We start from the raw sequence: 15,856 nt of genomic DNA on the forward strand, positions 1-15,856 counted from the left end.
GGTATTAATCAATAAGACCAGTATAATACCCCTCCGTCCACCCCCTCGCCCTCCTTCCCCAAACCACCATCGGAATAAACAACAGCTGAATCCCAATACACAAACATCCCACACTGATAAACATATTCTGAACTCCTAATCCGTTTAACCACGGGTTTATGGCAAATGTAGTTGCTGTGGCGAGGCCGTTGCGGACGTATGTTATCACGATGAGGCCTTCGGCTACGATCTGAACATGGTTAATAGATGCCTATATTTACGAGGTCAAAAGGGTAATACCTCTCGGTAAGAATCCGCAAAGTAGGTCAGCGTGATAGATGTTGTCGAGCCAATGCCGAATCCTACAAGGGCTGAGCCTATCAGGGGGATTATCCAGGGTTGATCCTGACGAGTCAGTTGTCTGGTTGTATACGAATAGATGGAGGGATTACCCTTGAAATACTAATTCCGTATAACCACAATCCCAATGGTGTTAATATCATCGACATGGCAAGCATATGAAGCCGTGTTTCAGGATCATATATCCCCGATCTCCGTCTCGCCACAAAAACAACATAATAGTCATTCACAGGGCCCCCGTATATAGAGCCCACGAGTGCCCCGATAAACGGAGCAACGTTGATATTGCCAACTCCGATCGCTGAGAATAAATATGGTGGTTGTGCGAAGAGAACAGGCTGTGTTGTTGCGAGAATTGCCACCCAGCACATGATGAAGGAATACTCGATGGCCACAAAGGCCACGGCTGGGATGCGAAAGAGAAGGACGAATGGGCGCCACACGTGCTGCATGTAGGTGTTGATGCTGAATGAGGATGCTTTTGTCAGGGACATTCGCTGGATGTATGTTTTTCGAGTCATGGTTTGTTCGGTATGGGCTGTCTCTGGTATATAAGGATGAGGTTCTGGATTGGACTTTTTAGGTGAGAGAGGTAGATCTGATTTCTCTTGGATATCAGATGGTGGTTCTTCTCCTATGAAGCAGTTACTCTCTGCTTTGTCGTATCGCGTCTCTTCATAGGCAAAGGTGATCATCATCAAGACTGCTGCGTTGATAATCGCACACCACCACCAGACCCAGCGCCATCCTTGGGAAATGACAATATAACCAGCTGGAATCAGACTCAAGTATGTCTGCCACCATTAGCATGCATGGTATAGTGAAGTATTCAAAACTTACCCCAATAACCACCATAACCGAATAAATCCCATTCATGGTAGCCCGCTGATGCACAAAGAACAAATCCGATATCTACACATCATCAGCCTCAACATCAACCAAAAACAGAGCAACCGACCGTCATCTGAATAATAGTATCGTTAATCGACCCCGCCAACCCCGCAATCACCTGCAGAACAATATACTGCGTCTTTGTCCGAAACAGCGCCTGTCCCACGTTAACCAGCACCATCGTCAACGATGCGATAAAGAAAACAGGTTTGCGGCCGAATATCAACGCAGCTGGGATGAAGAATATACAGCCAACTGTCATTCCTGCTAGCCCGGCTGCGTAGCTATTGTTGAGGAATCCGGAGTCGAAGCCGAGTTCGTCTTCCAGCGCGTTCCATGTTACGGTTCCCACGTCGAGTCTGGTTGGTTAGTTTCTATGGCTGTACATGTATTGATATGGTAGACATACGTAGCAAATACCATCAGAGTAAAGAGACAGGCTGTGGCAAAGTTGATGGTTTTGTGACGTGTAGACCAGTTCTGTAGAGTCAGTTTTATTCGTACATTGCAGTTACTGATTAACCCACCAAGGGTTCATTGGGGTCATTCGATGGTCGTGGATGGAGAATGACATGGCCATCAACGTCGCGATCAAAACCGGCAGGATCAGAGTCTCCTTCAATCATTAATAGACGTTCAATTTAGGAAGTTCGAATCCAGGCGTACCATTTCCCAGATATACCGTCCCTGGTGGGCCCCGGTGATTCATGTCTTCAATTGCCTCTACCATACTGAATATTCTCAAGCAGATTGCGGAGTTGAGAAGTTCAGTCTTTGAGATACCTGCACCCAGCATGCATCTTATATCATAATACACCCTAACATGGTCGCAGGGGTGTGTGTCTATACATCATCGCATCTCCAAAGTCATCCTGATAACAGTAGAAACTAACCGATCTGCATTCCGATAGGACTTGGCAGGGTGTAGTATCATTAACGGCGCAAAGTGACGCCATTGGTCAGTTCAGTCTGTATGGCCCTTGCATGTATGTGGTAAATGTGGGAAATATGTCTGATTATTCAGAATTTGATAAGAAATGCCCTGCTTTGGACAGTTTTTATTTTAATATTTATAATATCATATGTTAAATCGTTGATTGGTTTTCCGTCTGATATGGCAGTCTAAGGGGCAGGTAAATCGGAAGACAAGTACATAGCGCGCATCACTGTGTCTGTCATTGGGATATCTTGCTCAATTGACATTGTCTATTTAGAAATTTATTTCAGCCTTTCTCTTCGTCATTCTTTTGTAATGCAAATAGCCGTGGAATATATGGCTAGGATATGTGTGTACACCCAATAGTGATACTGGCTCAGAAATATATATCAATCAAGACTCACACATTTCTTTGCATATCAGCATGTTCCACGCAGTTAAGCGCTAAATTATAATAATCTAAAGCCTGAAATTAAATTATAATAGACATACTGACGTTGAAAATATACACAAATATACATAAAAAAGTCATTTATGGTCCGTCAAAGCATTAAGAGTGTAGCCATCGAGTGGCGCTCATGTTACACAGCAAAGCTGAATCATAGAGCAAACTTACGACAACAAAGACATCAACTGGTCTCGTGGCGCAATGGTAGCGCATTAGTTTCCGGTACTAAAGGTTGTGCGTTCGAATCGCACCGGGATCGGTTCTTTTTTTGCTCTTCTTTCATTTTTGCCTATCTTTCGCATGAGCTCTAATGGTGTGGGGTTTTTTTATGGTTGATATCTAGTGCAGAACATTGACCAATAGGAAGAGTTACTCAAAAAGTTAGCGTAAATATAAGTGGAGCTATTTGCTAGCGCGGTTTTCCGAGGCAGTTGGGCTATATTCTCGACACGGCAAAGTCTTCTTCCAGTGACGGTCTCGTGGCGCAATGGTAGCGCATTAGTTTCCGGTACTAAAGGTTGTGCGTTCGAGTCGCACCGGGATCGCGCTTCTTTTTTGCATTTTATTTTTGCTTTCTGTAGCTGTTGTTGCATTTCATTATTCTCAGATTTGTCGACTGAAACAGAGGGTTTGTTATTTTTGGATCATCGACACGGCTCACTTACGGCTGCTAGTCATGGATCCACCTCCACATCTCGACTCTCCGCAATATCACTGTGCGGGGTGAAGAAGGTTTGGGATCGTATCGACTACCGTGTCAGAGAGAGTAGGATCTCTGGTGGCATCATATCCAGCCCAATTACTTGACGTGCTGTGGAGGAAATGTGCGATAGGCTGAAGATTCCCTTTTGGGATAGTTAGCCCCAGCAACGATAAAATCCGACTCTCTGATTGGCCGGACTATCTGCTGCTCGTTCCTCCATATCACAGCAGGCCGCAACTTTTCCTTCATGGTCAATATGTGATCTGATCTGATCTGGTTAGTTAGTCACTGCAATGCGTTGAATGTACATGCACGCAGAAGCAATGCAGCATGGCTCAATCTGACAGCGCTGGAGGGAGTGAGACTCGTCCTCCACAGAAACACTACCGCCGACCACGACGGCGACCTGCCTATCTTCGAACCAAGACTGGTTGTTTGACTTGTATGTCTTCTTTTTGATTGCATCTATGTCTGATTCAGCGTGCTGATAATATCTAGGTAGGCAGAGAAAGAAGAAATGCGACGAGACGCGATTCATTTGTCAAAACTGCTCTCGAGGGAGTCTGTCGTGTGTCTGGCCAGAGGCCAACGGTACCGGGAGAAGCAGGCCCCAATTCTCACCAGATGAAGGATCTTCTACAGAGCCGTCTTCGACCAGTTCACCAGATTCCGTATCTGTGGATGGTCACAGTAATGAGGATATGACACTTGCGGTGCGTGAATCGCCAGAATATCGACCGAGCCTGGATGAATGCGACTTCACAATGACACCATTATCAGACGATGATCTATCGCTGTCCATCTATACACCATCTACATTATACTCCCCTGCCATTACACCTGATAGTATCCTCCTATTCGACTTTCTACAGATGGTATTCCTCCGACAGCTCATTCGACCAATGGCCCACGAGTCCGTGATCGAACGCTTCAACGCAGAAGGCCTGAAACTAGCCTTCCAAACACCATACTTTATGCATGCTCTTCTAGCTTGCTGTGGCGCAGAGATTCCAGTCGAAACACCTCACCATTACCGGCGAATCGGGGAGACACATTACGCCAAAGCCGTGGCTGGATTGCGGGCCGATCTAGCTGCGGGGGATTTACAGTATAAATTGACTACGATGCTGCGTGCTGTTATCATACTATGTATCTACGAGGTGAGTTCGGTTAACCTGAAAAGTGACATTAATTGCTGAGAATACCACCAGCGATCAAAACCACGTCTTTCCCGAGGCGTCGATGTCCACCTCCTTGGTGCAGCACAACTCATCCAACTATATTTCCACCGCGACTCTTTCCGTCCCAGCTCATCACAAACAGAAGCCGTTACACAGCGTTTAATCCTCGAGGCATTTATATTCCACACCGCAACCAGTATCCCATTCCAACCAGCGACGAACTCCGCACTGATCGACTCTGCCTTTTCGCTAGCAGAATACAACCTCGAAGCGTTTTTCCATCCAGAGACTCCTCTCCATGCAGGATCGCCTGTTCTTGGTGTTCCTCCGCGATTGTTTGGGTATATTCGTGAAGTGGCGCTGATGTATCGGGAATATCCAGTGGAGGGGGTGAATGTGATACGTTGCTGTGAGCTGGAGTATACACTAAGACAATGGGATAAGGAGACAGTAACAAAATGTCTTTCTTATGGAGAAATGGACACCCAGAATCTACTCGATCCCATCCTCAGCTTCAACACACCAACAAACTCCCCAAACGCCCTACTCCTAGGCCCAAGACTCTACGTCCTAGCAGCACGAATCCTCCTCAACCGCATGACCAGTTCCGAATCACACACCAAAAACACAAACACAAATCCATGCTACCGTGCCTTGGTCTCCGAAGCAATGAACCTCGCCAGCCAGCTACAGCCATCATCAGACTACTTTGCAGAATACTACGGATGGCCGTTTTTCGTTCTCGGGATATCTGTGACCCAGAAATCGGATCGGGATTGTCTCATGTCGCAGATTTGGGCGTTTTGGGAGGCTACGAGGAATGGAACAATGAGGAGATTGGTGGATATGTTGCTGGATTATTGGCGGACGGGGGTGTATAATGGTGTTATTGATTGTATGGGTTGATATATGGTTGATCTTAAGACTGGCCGTATGTTTCCGCGGTGGCTGTGTAGATAATAGAGGAAGAGCTCAGCCATCTATCATTCCACTACTGTAATTATTGTTGGAAAGTAGGCAGCTGAATGAATTATTGAAAAAGACAAGGTCTATCTTGATATAACATTCTCTTTGGCTCGGAAGCAACTTCCGATCACCCTCGCCATAAAGACAACCAATACTGACTGACAATTACGACATCCAACTTCTCTCACAATCAACCATACTCAAATACATACAAAAAATGACCCCAGCAACATTCACCCACAAAACCATCCTCATAACAGGCGCCAACTCCGGCATCGGCTACGAAGCCGCACGACAATGCCTCCTCCTCAACGCAGAACGAGTCATATTCGGCGTCCGCTCCGTGAAAAAGGGGCAAGAAGCCATATCGGCACTCCGCGCGAATCCTGAAATCAACAAAGTCAACCCCGGTGCGAGACTGGACGTGTTCAGACTTGATCTGGATGATTATCGGTCTGGATTGGATTTTGCGAGGAAGATCAAGGCGGAGATGAAGATGTTGGATGTTTTTATTGCGAATGCGGGGATGAATGTTATGAGGTTTATGAGGAGTAGAAGTGGGCATGAGAAGGTTATGCAGGGTATCTATACATTCATATTCATTTCTTGATGGAAGTCATTCTGACAGAATAGTAAACGCCTACACCCACTTCCTCATCGCCCTCGAACTCCTCCCCCTCCTCTGTTCTACAGCTACGATTCGGAAATCCCCCTCTCGTCTCGTCATGGTCGGTTCCTCGGCGCAGAATATGCACAATCTCTCCCAGTTACCAAAAGATAAATCCATAATGGCATATCTAGACGATAAGTCAACATATAATGGGTTTAGACAGTACGCTAATAGCAAATTGGTGATGAATGCCTTCGCACAACATCTTGCCTCGGTCATTCCGGCTCGGGAGGTTATTGCTAATACCGTCGATCCGGGGATGGTGGCTACGGGGTTCGACAAGGAGTTACCGGGTTGGCTGCGGGGGATCATGTATATGGCGCGGAAGGTCTTTGCGAAGTCGGTTGAGGATGGAGGCAGGACGTTGGTGGATGCGGCGGGGATTGTGGGAGAGGAGAGCCATGGGAGGTTTTTGTCGCATACTCGTGGGGCTCCTAGGTATGCTTTTTCTGGGATGAGGCTCTATTGATGAAACTAATGTGCTTTAGTGATACGCCTCCCTTGGTGGGCGCGGAGGGGAAGCAATTCCGAGAGAGACTATGGGAAGATCTACTAGCTGATCTGAGAAATGTTGACGAGAAGTACAGGAATGATTAGGCTCTACTATACTTGGGTTATTATCCATATCCTAGAAGACATCAGTTGAGCTGGGCGAACCCAATCTAGATCTATTAATTTATTATTATAATTAAACCATACACACAAACGAGACTGTCCAGAACGAAAGATTTCAAGCACAATCCATCTATATCCACTGTACAGTGCGCATTTCACCCGCAGGATTCGTCATCCAAGGCTGACAGGGCGGAGCCACTGCCTACTCGATCTGATCGATCTACTGCTTGAGAGCCTGGCAGCCAAGAGCAAGGGTACCGCCCTGTAGTACAGTTAGTCGATGCCCTAGGCTTCTGGCATTTTATTCGGGGTGAACTTACCAGAATGTTGGCCTCAGTGCAGCACTGGGGTGCGGAGGGGCAACTGTCGTCATAGGCGTGGCCTAAGAGGTTGGTTAGAATGATTTGAGTGAAAGGATGCTTTGGTAGGATCTTACAGAGGAGACCGATGGAGCCAACGATGGCAGCGCCGTTGATGTCCAGAGCAGCCAGGACACCGTCGACGATGCCGTCAAGAGGGGTGGTGAGGCCGTCGCAGCAGAGCAGAGGCTTGATGCAGTCGACTTCGGTGACCTCGGTCTGGGTGATGCTCGAGGCAGGAGAAGACTTAGCAGCGCTCTCGACCTGCTGCTTCAGAGCAGATTGGTCAACGCGCTTCTCGTGAGGGACAGCGGACACCATGGTGGCGCCGACGATGGCGAGGGTGGAAAAGATGGAGAACTTCATTTTGATGGTGGTGGTTTGAAAGCGTGAAGCTTTTGAAAGAATGTCAAATGAATGAGAGAAGAGAGTGAGTCTGATTGAAGGAGTGCTTGAGATTGTCTGATGAAGAGAGAATATCGGAGGGATGCTCGAGCTCTATATATGCTGTTCAGACAGAGCCATTCCTCTAAAGGAGAGGCTATCGGGATACTAGGCAACCCATTGACAAATCGATGATGCCCATATTCGTCTCTACACAGTGAGTGTTATCTCCTGCTTCCCAGAACGAAGCATCGCAGTGTGATGTGTAGAGAGAATCCATCTCGGTACCAGACATAGTCTGGACAAAAACTGAGATCTGCAAACTCTAGATAGGGTGAGGCCAGCCCTCATGAACCATAGAGAAGCGTTCGAGAGGATAGAAAGAGGGAAAAAAAGAAAAAAAATTAATATAATAGCGACCCAAACTATCGAGATTCGCTGCAGGAACAATTGCAGCTGAGATTAAAGCATACGATGAACACGCAGTGATAGCCTTTGACAATTGCCATGTTTGGTAAAGACCAGGACCCAAACTAGATGAATTGTGGAGTGAGAAGCAGGAACGACAATGTACATCTATCATGTGGTAATCGACATCAAGTAATTCTCCTTGTAAGGAGCCTGATATCTCCAGTCGCTAGTTCGAGCAAGGCCAAGACATTTCCATCCAAATGGACGGATGGCATGGAGTTGTCTTATCAGTGGTGGATCCAGTGCCACTCGGGAGGATCTCCGGAATGGGGATGAGGAGCCTAAGAGGCAAATCAGATCGGCGGAGGCTGACGATCATCACCAGGGGGCCAAGAACCGGAACTCGCGCAGCGCTGAGTCCATGATAACGGACGTCGGGCTCGGAACTCGAATTAGAAGCCCTGATCCGTCAGATTCAGGGGCTCCGCATTTGAGAATGCACACGCTGCTAGGCCATCGGCAAGTCAGGATACAGTGCGGCTATTGCGGTGGGGAAAGGAGAGCGAAAGTCAAGAAAAAGAAACAATGGAAAAAGAAAGTAATAGATAAGGTTGACTTTGTTTCATTATGATTTGAATATCAATGTGTAATCCATGATGATATGCCCCAGAGCTCATTGGATAGGGTTGTAGAACGATATCGGCGGTTTGTCCAGCATCAATTCCCACCTGGCAGGGCGAAGTCCAGGTCCAGAGTATCGGTACGCCCGACTCTGTGTTTTCTTGGATCTTATGACATCAAACATGCTGATACTGATCCAGATCCCATTTACGTAAAGGCTCAAAGTCTGTATAGAGCAAAGTTCAGTCCCGGTTATCCGATTTGAGATCTCGGTTGTTCCCTGGCCTTGTCTATCATCGCATTATCGAACCTCGGCTATGTTCACCGGCTGCAAACTCCAGTACTCCGTAAACTGTCACCGAAAGCCCTGATCAGAGAGGATTATTGATATCTCGAATAATCGCTTGGACAAGGCTCTATCGATGACTCTAGCCTGAAGCGGCACCGACAATCGGAGGGAATGCCTTGTGACTCGATTGACTTTAGTAAAGCTTCGATCAGACCACATAATAGGACATTACTTGGTATTTTCTACTCATTTTCTATGCTGAGAGCTTCCGTTCTTCTTTGTGCCTCGTTTTGAACGGACGGCGTGACTTGGTTGACTTGGACGTTCTTGTGTTATGAAGACCACATCAAAGAAGTGGCATGAAATTTGGAACACCAAGTCATTACTGACCATTGATAACCATGATGGCCTTGATGACGATGAGCCTGCAGCTGTTGTCGCGTGCTTTGTAGAGAATCAGAATAATCTCTTGGAGATGGAGGGGACATGACCCAAACGGGAATAGCGCCATGTGGCCGTGCACTGCAAAGCGAACCTGTGGCTAGTGCGCGCCAAGCCCACAAGCCACCGTGACACTCGCGACACAAAAACTTGCCGGGAATCGCAATAATTATCCCGCCGCCTGCGATCTGACTTGAACCCACCTTTTCTTCTGCCACTCGGAACTGTCTTCACGGAGGATTCGTTAATTCTCCATCTTCAAGACATACACCATGGCGCCTTTCTCTATTGCAGACATCGTGGCCGCCCTCCCCGCGGAGGACACCTGGGGACCGGCCACCGCGGGCGACAACATGCTCGACGGTGTCCCATACGCCCCCTTCTCCAAGGGCGACAAGCTGGGACGTATGGCCGACTGGACTGCTGGGTCTGGAGACCGTGAAAGGCAGGGTCGCCAGAACTACAACAGGAACTTCAGAGGTATGGTTTATTCTTTGTATAATTTTTTACCATGGAGGGGAAAGTGGAGCTAATTGGGAATTCTTGAACAGACCAGCAAGTCTACGGAGCAGGCACTTCCAGCCTTTTCGCCGTCCAGACAGCCGAAGACGAGTCTTCTTTCTCCGTTGTCGACAACACCCGTACCTCCGCGAAGCGTACCTTTGGCCGTGGTGGTGGCACCGTTTTCCGTGGCCGTGGCCAGCGTGGTGGTATGGGCCAGAGAGGTGGCCGGGCTGGCTTCCAGAGAGTTGGCGCTGGTGGCCGTGGCCAGGGTGACCGCTACTACGACAGCCGTAATGCCCGTAGCAACCGCGGACGTCGCTTTGGATGGAAGGATTACGACAAGCCGCAGCGCACCCGTGAGCCGTCGATCAACATCCGACCCGACTGGACCATGTTGGAGGAGGTTGACTTCAGCCGTCTCTCCAAGCTCAACTTGGACACCCCCGATGGTGAGGATCTCGACACTTACGGTTTCCTGTCCTACTACGACCGATCCTACGACAAGGCCCCGGTCAAGAACGCCGAGCGCAGACTGCAGTCCTTGGACCGTGCCGCCTACAATGTCACTACTTCTCAAGATCCTGTGATCCAGGAGCTCGCCGAAAAGGACGAAGCCACTATCTTTGCCACCTCCGATATCCTGTCTATGCTCATGTGCGCCCCTCGCAGTGTGTACTCGTGGGATATCGTCATTGTCCACCAGGGCAACAAGATCTACTTCGACAAGCGCGATGGTGCTTCGATTGATCTGGTGACCGTTAACGAGAACGCCGCCGATGCTCCCATGGAGGTTGCCGAGTCGTCAGGCAAGCAGGAGTCTATCAACACTCCCAGCGCTCTGGCCATGGAGGCCACTTTCATCAACCACAACTTCGCTCTGCAGACCGTGTCCGAGTCCCCTGAGGCCAAGGTTGAGTTCAACCAGCCCAACCCCTTCTACAACGAAGCGGAGGAGACTGAGCCTCTTGCCTCCAAGGGTTACAAGTACAGACGCTTCGACCTTTCTCTGGAGCGTGACGAGGAGCCCTTCAACCTGATTGTCCGTACCGAGGTGGACGCCGTCATGAGAAACCCCGTCACCGGCGATGACCAGCAGTTGGTTGTCAAGGCCCTGAACGAGTTCGACAGCAAGGCCCAGGGCTCCGGTGGTGCTCTGGACTGGCGCAGCAAGCTCTGGTCGCAGCGCGGTGCCGTTGTTGCCACTGAGATGAAGAACAACAGCAGCAAGCTCGCCCGCTGGACCACCCAGGCTATCCTCGCCAAGGCCGACGCTATCAAGCTTGGTTTCGTCTCTCGTGTCAACCCTCGCTCTGCCTCTTCTCACGTCGTTCTCGGCGTTGTTGGCTACAAGCCCCGCGAGTTCGCTACCCAGATGAACCTGAACCTGGGCAACGGATGGGGTATCGTCCGTACCATTGTCGACCGTATCCGTGCTCTCGACGCTGAGGATGATGCCGAGAAGGTCAAGAAGTACGTCCTGATCAAGGACCCCAACAAGCCCGTCATCCGCCTGTACAGCGTGCCCGCCACTACCTTCGAGGAGGACGAAGAGGCCGCTGCCGAGGAGCAGGAGGCCAAGGAAGCCGAGGAGGAGGAATAAGTAATGAATGATTGACCGGGTGGGTTATGGTCTCCATGTCCGCTTAATGTCACGTTTGATTTGATGCCTTTATTTTCGTGTGCATATGAGAAAAGTCGCTTAGATCCTGATGATTGAGCCATTGATATTCAGTTTACTTACCACTTCCATCTATCTACTACCCCGTATTTGTAATTTCCCACCCAGTAACACGCACAGCATTTCCAATTCCCAACATGATAATCCCGGCCAAACACAGCCACGTCGCACCCACCCCGTATTCCGTCAACACACGTCACTCTTCTCGTAAAATTAAACCGAAAAAAAGGTTCATTCCGTGCCCACAAACGTCTCAAGGTGGAGACAGCAGAACGAAAAAAAAAAAAAAAAACCTGTCGAAAAACGACCTGTCAGTTTCTTGTACGACCATGTGAGAGTCTACCTCAAGTCCTCAGGAGCGTTAATGTGACACATGGACATCTGGGCCTTGAGCCCCTGGTCTGCTACAGATTTTAATACAGGATTTACGATTTACATACAGGTACGGCAGTAACTGGGACAATGCTGCATGATTCTACTGCAGGCTTGGATTCGATGTATATCTTGGCTGGACTCCACTGTCGACAACACACGACCACTTCCTTGATACTAAATACCATTATTCTTGTGATGATTAAACAGCTAATAAACAAATGTAACACTCTGAATTATCTAATATAGCAATTATAATAACATCTGTCCAACAATAACCGGCAACATGCATGATACTGGTATCGCGGCCCAGAGACCCTCACCACAAATCCGGTTTAGCGCGTCCCCAGTTTAGCTAACGACTAGTTTTTTAGCCAAACTCCATCTTGAATTCTTGGCCAGAAAGAAAAAAGAAAAAAAAAAAAAGAAAAAAAGACTATGCCCAACCGTTTTTCCTCTCGCCCCCCTTCAAACCTCTCTTTTTCTTTTTTCCCCTGTTGATCCCAGTTTCACCTTGTTTTTCTTTTTCTTTTCACTTACCTTGATTTAACTGCAGAACTCCACAAGAAAGGAGGGAAATAATGGACACCAACAATCACCGTCCCTCGGGGTCGGGTTTTTCTTCTTTCCCCTGGGACCGACAGGTGATGATGATGAGGAGTTCGAGAGCCCCCAAAGCCCGCCCTTCATCATCGTGCATCCCCTGCAGGAATCGGAAGGTTAAAGTGAGTGTGATCACCTTGTGCCCCTTTGCAGTAATGCCAAATCATATAGTCATTTCTTTTTTCTTTCTCTCTCTCTACATTATATACAATATAAAATTTCATTTCGGGGGTTATCTTTCTTTCTTTTTACTCTATTTTATTTCGTCCTTCTCTGTTGATCTCGTATAAGTAATGACTGGTTCGCTAGTGCAACCGCCTTGACCCCTGCGAGACATGCATCAGTCGGGGTGTGGCAAATGAGTGCAAATACAGCGCCAACGACGAAGACAGACAGTCCATCGCCCAAGCAGAGCTCATCACCGACCTCCGGGCCACAGTGAAAGGGCTCAAGGGGAAACTATCCCAGGTCGAGCAGGAGCGGCACTTCCAGCGCCGCCATGCTAGCACACCCGAAGACGACGATGAGGAGCAACAAAATGGCTCGTTAACCATGGAGATTGTGTATGCCGCTCTGCAGTCTGGGTCGCCCGAGGTGGTGCAGCACTTGGTTGCAATGATCCGCAGTGGAGCGCCAATGGAAGAAGTGGCGGCTTTCGCTGAGCAGTGTGTTGCTTCTCCGTCGTGAGAAGATAATAGTGTACAGATATGTATATAAGGGTAATTGTCTGGCGTTTTCTTGTTTCCTGCTCGGTTATTTTCAATTGTGCAAATTTGGCGTGTCCCAAAACTCAGACTGCTGTTGATTCAATAGTACATAAGAGCTCGATTATCATCAATTGATGGTGACAGAAATCATGCACGGGGTAACTGATCAGACTATAGATGCCTGTAGGTATATGAAAATTAATAATGTTGCTCGAGACGAGATAAAAAATCTTTGCCAAGGAAATAAAAGAAAAGAATTTCAAAAAGACAAGATCAGCATCTAATCGTCTGACTAGAAGCCTGGGGAATGGAAGAATGGAAGAATGGAACAAATCGAGGAGTCAGTAAGGAATCCTCGTCGTCAAGAGGAAGTGGCAAAGTTGGGGTGAAATCTGCGACAAAAGAAATCACAAACTGAATGATGACCAGTACTCTCACAGGCAAATGCCGAAACAATAGATGTAAAAAGGGAAAGAAAGAAAGAAAGAAATAAAGAATCCCAAAACAGATTGCTCCCTGAGCTCTTCGTTTTATATACACCTCTATCTCTCCAAGCCAAGAACGGGAAAAAAGAAACCCAAAAAAGAAAGGAATAAGCAAGCTCCAGGCTACTCATGCAGGTCCAACAAGATCACGAATACATCAGATCGTCTCGTTGGTTGGAAAACCCTGTATCTAGCTTGGTCCCTAAGACACTGCTTAAGCAGTCCATCATTTCAAAGTCTTCCACCACGGCCCCAAAGCCATAGCATCGGACCTTTGTGTTGAGCGTTTCAATGATGATTTTGACGTCGTCTTTTGTTAGTTTGCGATACATTTCATGGCTCTTGAGACACTGTAGGGCCATGATGGGTGTGATTTGGCCCTCTGTAACGAGCTGTCGGCTGAGATTAAGCAGGGTTGTGAGATTTGCGTGGGGAAGGTCGTATGTCTTGTGCGGATAAGCCTGCTCATGGGTTGTGTTGGCAATGTAACTGGGAGGCGGACACGAGGCCATCAAGGCATGTCCCGAGAAAGGCATATCCTCATCGTCTGCTTCCGTGATGGAACGCCGGCAGAGATAGTCAGTATGCTCGCGACATGGTGATTCAAGCCTTCAACAAGTTAGTATACACCCGCACAGACCAAGGGATGGACAAGACGTACGTTAGGATAAAATCCACCTGGAGCTGAGGGTCCGTTTCAAAAACACCTCGTATAGCCTGGACCGGGCCACATCCACCATCCGAGCCTGACCGATCGAGAAAAGCGGGCAATTCACTCGGTGTGTTATGGCATATTTGAGTTTGGGGCGAGAAGTCCTGGGTTGGTGAAACATCAATGTGGGCTTCCGGGCCGTTGACCCGGGGACTCAAGCCGGATGAAATCGTGGTTGGGGGAGTAGCGGTAAAATGATTACTGTTTGACGGGGCAGCTCCGGCGGTCTGTGACCCAATACTGCTGCTCGCAAGAGGGCTGGACTGGTAGCCTGGTGGTGGACGCTCTGCCTTTCGTCGTTCCAGTTCCGCATCGAAGCTGATGCCATGAGCCCTTAAAATGTCTTTCAGGATGTCGGTTTCGTCCATCAAAGCGTGTACCATCTGCTTATGCTGTTGCAGGGATATATTGGCCGTCGAGATTTCTTGAGTGTAAGCCTCTCGTAACCGTGACACCTCGGTCTCCAATGCTCGCATATATTGCTCTTTGCGTTCGCGATGTGTCCTGCACCACGTCAATATCTCACAAAAAACGAAGTTGGTTCGTGAAATATACCTTTGAGCCTGGCGATTCAGCTCTTGCCTCCTGGTCATAGCAGGCTTGCTGTCTGGCTTGGGACCTCGTCGTTTTGCTGGTTGACCATCTAAAAGGCATGAATATCGGATGCAAAGAGGGAAATTCCATCACCACACACCTCTGGTCACTTTCTTTTGTCCTCCATTCCCACTACCACCACCGCTACCACTGTTTCCGCTGTTTCCGCTAAAAATCTTGAGAAAATCCGAACCGATAGAAGCTTTCATGCTGGCCTGTGATGGTTGTGCTGGGAAGGTCAGCCTGAGTTGAAAAAATAGCAGTATGCCAGCAAAGTCCAGTAGGCAAGTTTGAAAAGATGATAGCTCTTTCTGAATAGCAAGCAACGCAGCTCCAGATGGAAGCTTCCAGTATCCAAACCGGGTAACCAGCTCCCACACAGTATAGCCAAATTCACCATAAACCAGTACCACCCAGGCAGAAACAGCTCATCTTGCCACCGAGAGGAAATGATGCCCGATCCAAATAACGACCAAAATACTCGAAACGGACGAAAAGGAATAGTATGCGACGTAAATGGACTTACCACGTAGACCGTGTTCCAAGGGATAACCCCCACCATTCAAATTCGACATGGTATTTTATGATTGTGGACAGTCGGAGGGAGGGCGAATGCGACCGGCGCGTTGGCAGAGTATTAAGCCAGATCGGAGAGCGGGCGGGGAAAAGATGGCGAGGCCGAGCGAAGGAGAGAGGAGAAGAGAGGAGAGGAGAAAAAAAAAAAAAAGGCCAAGAACGAGTTGCGCGCACGACGAACAGGGAGATCAGACGATTTAAAGAGAGAACAAGTTCATGGGCTGGAATCTGGACCGTCAAGTCAGCCTTGTATGGAGGAGGTTTGGTAACTAGAGGACAGACCAAAGCCAATACCAGGAGAGTGGGTTTCTCTTGTCCAAGCGCCTCACCGTTGGTAAAAGTAGTGTCGTGGGCGTACCGGCAGTAGTCG

The 15,856-nt window shown here is 48.4% G+C and overlaps 7 protein-coding genes and 2 non-coding genes across 9 annotated transcripts; 6 read left to right on the forward strand and 3 right to left on the reverse strand.

Annotated features, from left to right (window-relative positions):
* Positions 1-4: 4 nt before the first annotated feature.
* ASPWEDRAFT_54605 (uncharacterized protein) lies at positions 5-1,939 on the reverse strand (the record flags this gene model as incomplete). The annotated part of the gene is made up of 8 exons (XM_040838080.1): positions 5-229; positions 280-384; positions 432-1,133; positions 1,180-1,251; positions 1,298-1,589; positions 1,640-1,710; positions 1,758-1,846; positions 1,897-1,939. The coding sequence occupies 8 exons, from the start codon at positions 1,937-1,939 to the stop codon at positions 5-7; spliced, it is 1,599 nt and encodes a 532-aa protein (XP_040685134.1).
* An 863-nt stretch (positions 1,940-2,802) lies between these two features.
* ASPWEDRAFT_t181 lies at positions 2,803-2,874 on the forward strand. The gene has a single exon. It is a non-coding gene; the product is annotated as a tRNA-Arg (tRNA).
* Positions 2,875-3,088: 214 nt separating this feature from the next.
* Positions 3,089-3,160, forward strand: ASPWEDRAFT_t182. Its single transcript has one exon. It is a non-coding gene; the product is annotated as a tRNA-Arg (tRNA).
* Positions 3,161-3,648: 488 nt separating this feature from the next.
* On the forward strand, positions 3,649-5,405 carry ASPWEDRAFT_32090 (Zn(II)2Cys6 transcription factor; the record flags this gene model as incomplete). Its single annotated transcript, XM_040833612.1, has 3 exons — positions 3,649-3,760; positions 3,817-4,478; positions 4,530-5,405. 3 exons carry the CDS (start codon positions 3,649-3,651, stop codon positions 5,403-5,405), a joined length of 1,650 nt encoding a protein of 549 aa, XP_040685135.1.
* Positions 5,406-5,682: 277 nt separating this feature from the next.
* ASPWEDRAFT_32091 (uncharacterized protein) lies at positions 5,683-6,732 on the forward strand (the record flags this gene model as incomplete). The annotated part of the gene is made up of 3 exons (XM_040833613.1): positions 5,683-6,046; positions 6,099-6,573; positions 6,624-6,732. The coding sequence occupies 3 exons, from the start codon at positions 5,683-5,685 to the stop codon at positions 6,730-6,732; spliced, it is 948 nt and encodes a 315-aa protein (XP_040685136.1).
* A 238-nt stretch (positions 6,733-6,970) lies between these two features.
* Positions 6,971-7,475, reverse strand: ASPWEDRAFT_118414 (hydrophobin family protein; the record flags this gene model as incomplete). The annotated part of the gene is made up of 3 exons (XM_040828817.1): positions 6,971-7,012; positions 7,071-7,132; positions 7,187-7,475. 3 exons carry the CDS (start codon positions 7,473-7,475, stop codon positions 6,971-6,973), a joined length of 393 nt encoding a protein of 130 aa, XP_040685137.1.
* A 2,052-nt stretch (positions 7,476-9,527) lies between these two features.
* On the forward strand, positions 9,528-11,359 carry ASPWEDRAFT_119756 (eukaryotic translation initiation factor 3 subunit D; the record flags this gene model as incomplete). The annotated part of the gene is made up of 2 exons (XM_040828935.1): positions 9,528-9,735; positions 9,807-11,359. The coding sequence occupies 2 exons, from the start codon at positions 9,528-9,530 to the stop codon at positions 11,357-11,359; spliced, it is 1,761 nt and encodes a 586-aa protein (XP_040685138.1).
* A 685-nt stretch (positions 11,360-12,044) lies between these two features.
* Positions 12,045-13,290, forward strand: ASPWEDRAFT_692626 (Zn(II)2Cys6 transcription factor domain-containing protein). The gene is made up of 3 exons (XM_040839028.1): positions 12,045-12,108; positions 12,184-12,534; positions 12,722-13,290. The coding sequence occupies exons 2-3, from the start codon at positions 12,391-12,393 to the stop codon at positions 13,097-13,099; spliced, it is 522 nt and encodes a 173-aa protein (XP_040685139.1). The 5' UTR covers positions 12,045-12,108; positions 12,184-12,390; the 3' UTR covers positions 13,100-13,290.
* A 460-nt stretch (positions 13,291-13,750) lies between these two features.
* On the reverse strand, positions 13,751-15,485 carry flbB (the record flags this gene model as incomplete). Its single annotated transcript, XM_040831525.1, has 5 exons — positions 13,751-14,213; positions 14,266-14,820; positions 14,872-14,959; positions 15,011-15,139; positions 15,437-15,485. The coding sequence occupies 5 exons, from the start codon at positions 15,483-15,485 to the stop codon at positions 13,751-13,753; spliced, it is 1,284 nt and encodes a 427-aa protein (XP_040685140.1).
* Positions 15,486-15,856: the final 371 nt, after the last annotated feature.

This window comes from Aspergillus wentii, assembly GCF_001890725.1.
Source record: "Aspergillus wentii DTO 134E9 unplaced genomic scaffold ASPWEscaffold_8, whole genome shotgun sequence".
In the NCBI taxonomy this organism is placed as follows: domain Eukaryota; kingdom Fungi; phylum Ascomycota; class Eurotiomycetes; order Eurotiales; family Aspergillaceae; genus Aspergillus; species Aspergillus wentii.

Excerpts from the sequence above, each read along its gene's own strand:
- ASPWEDRAFT_692626 (XM_040839028.1), top strand. The coding sequence starts at position 12,391 with ATGGACACCAACAATCACCGTCCCTCGGGGTCGGGTTTTTCTTCTTTC. Across the intron at positions 12,535-12,721 it reads GCAGGAATCGGAAGGTTAAA|TGCAACCGCCTTGACCCCTG; the intron begins GTGAGTGTGATC and ends CTGGTTCGCTAG.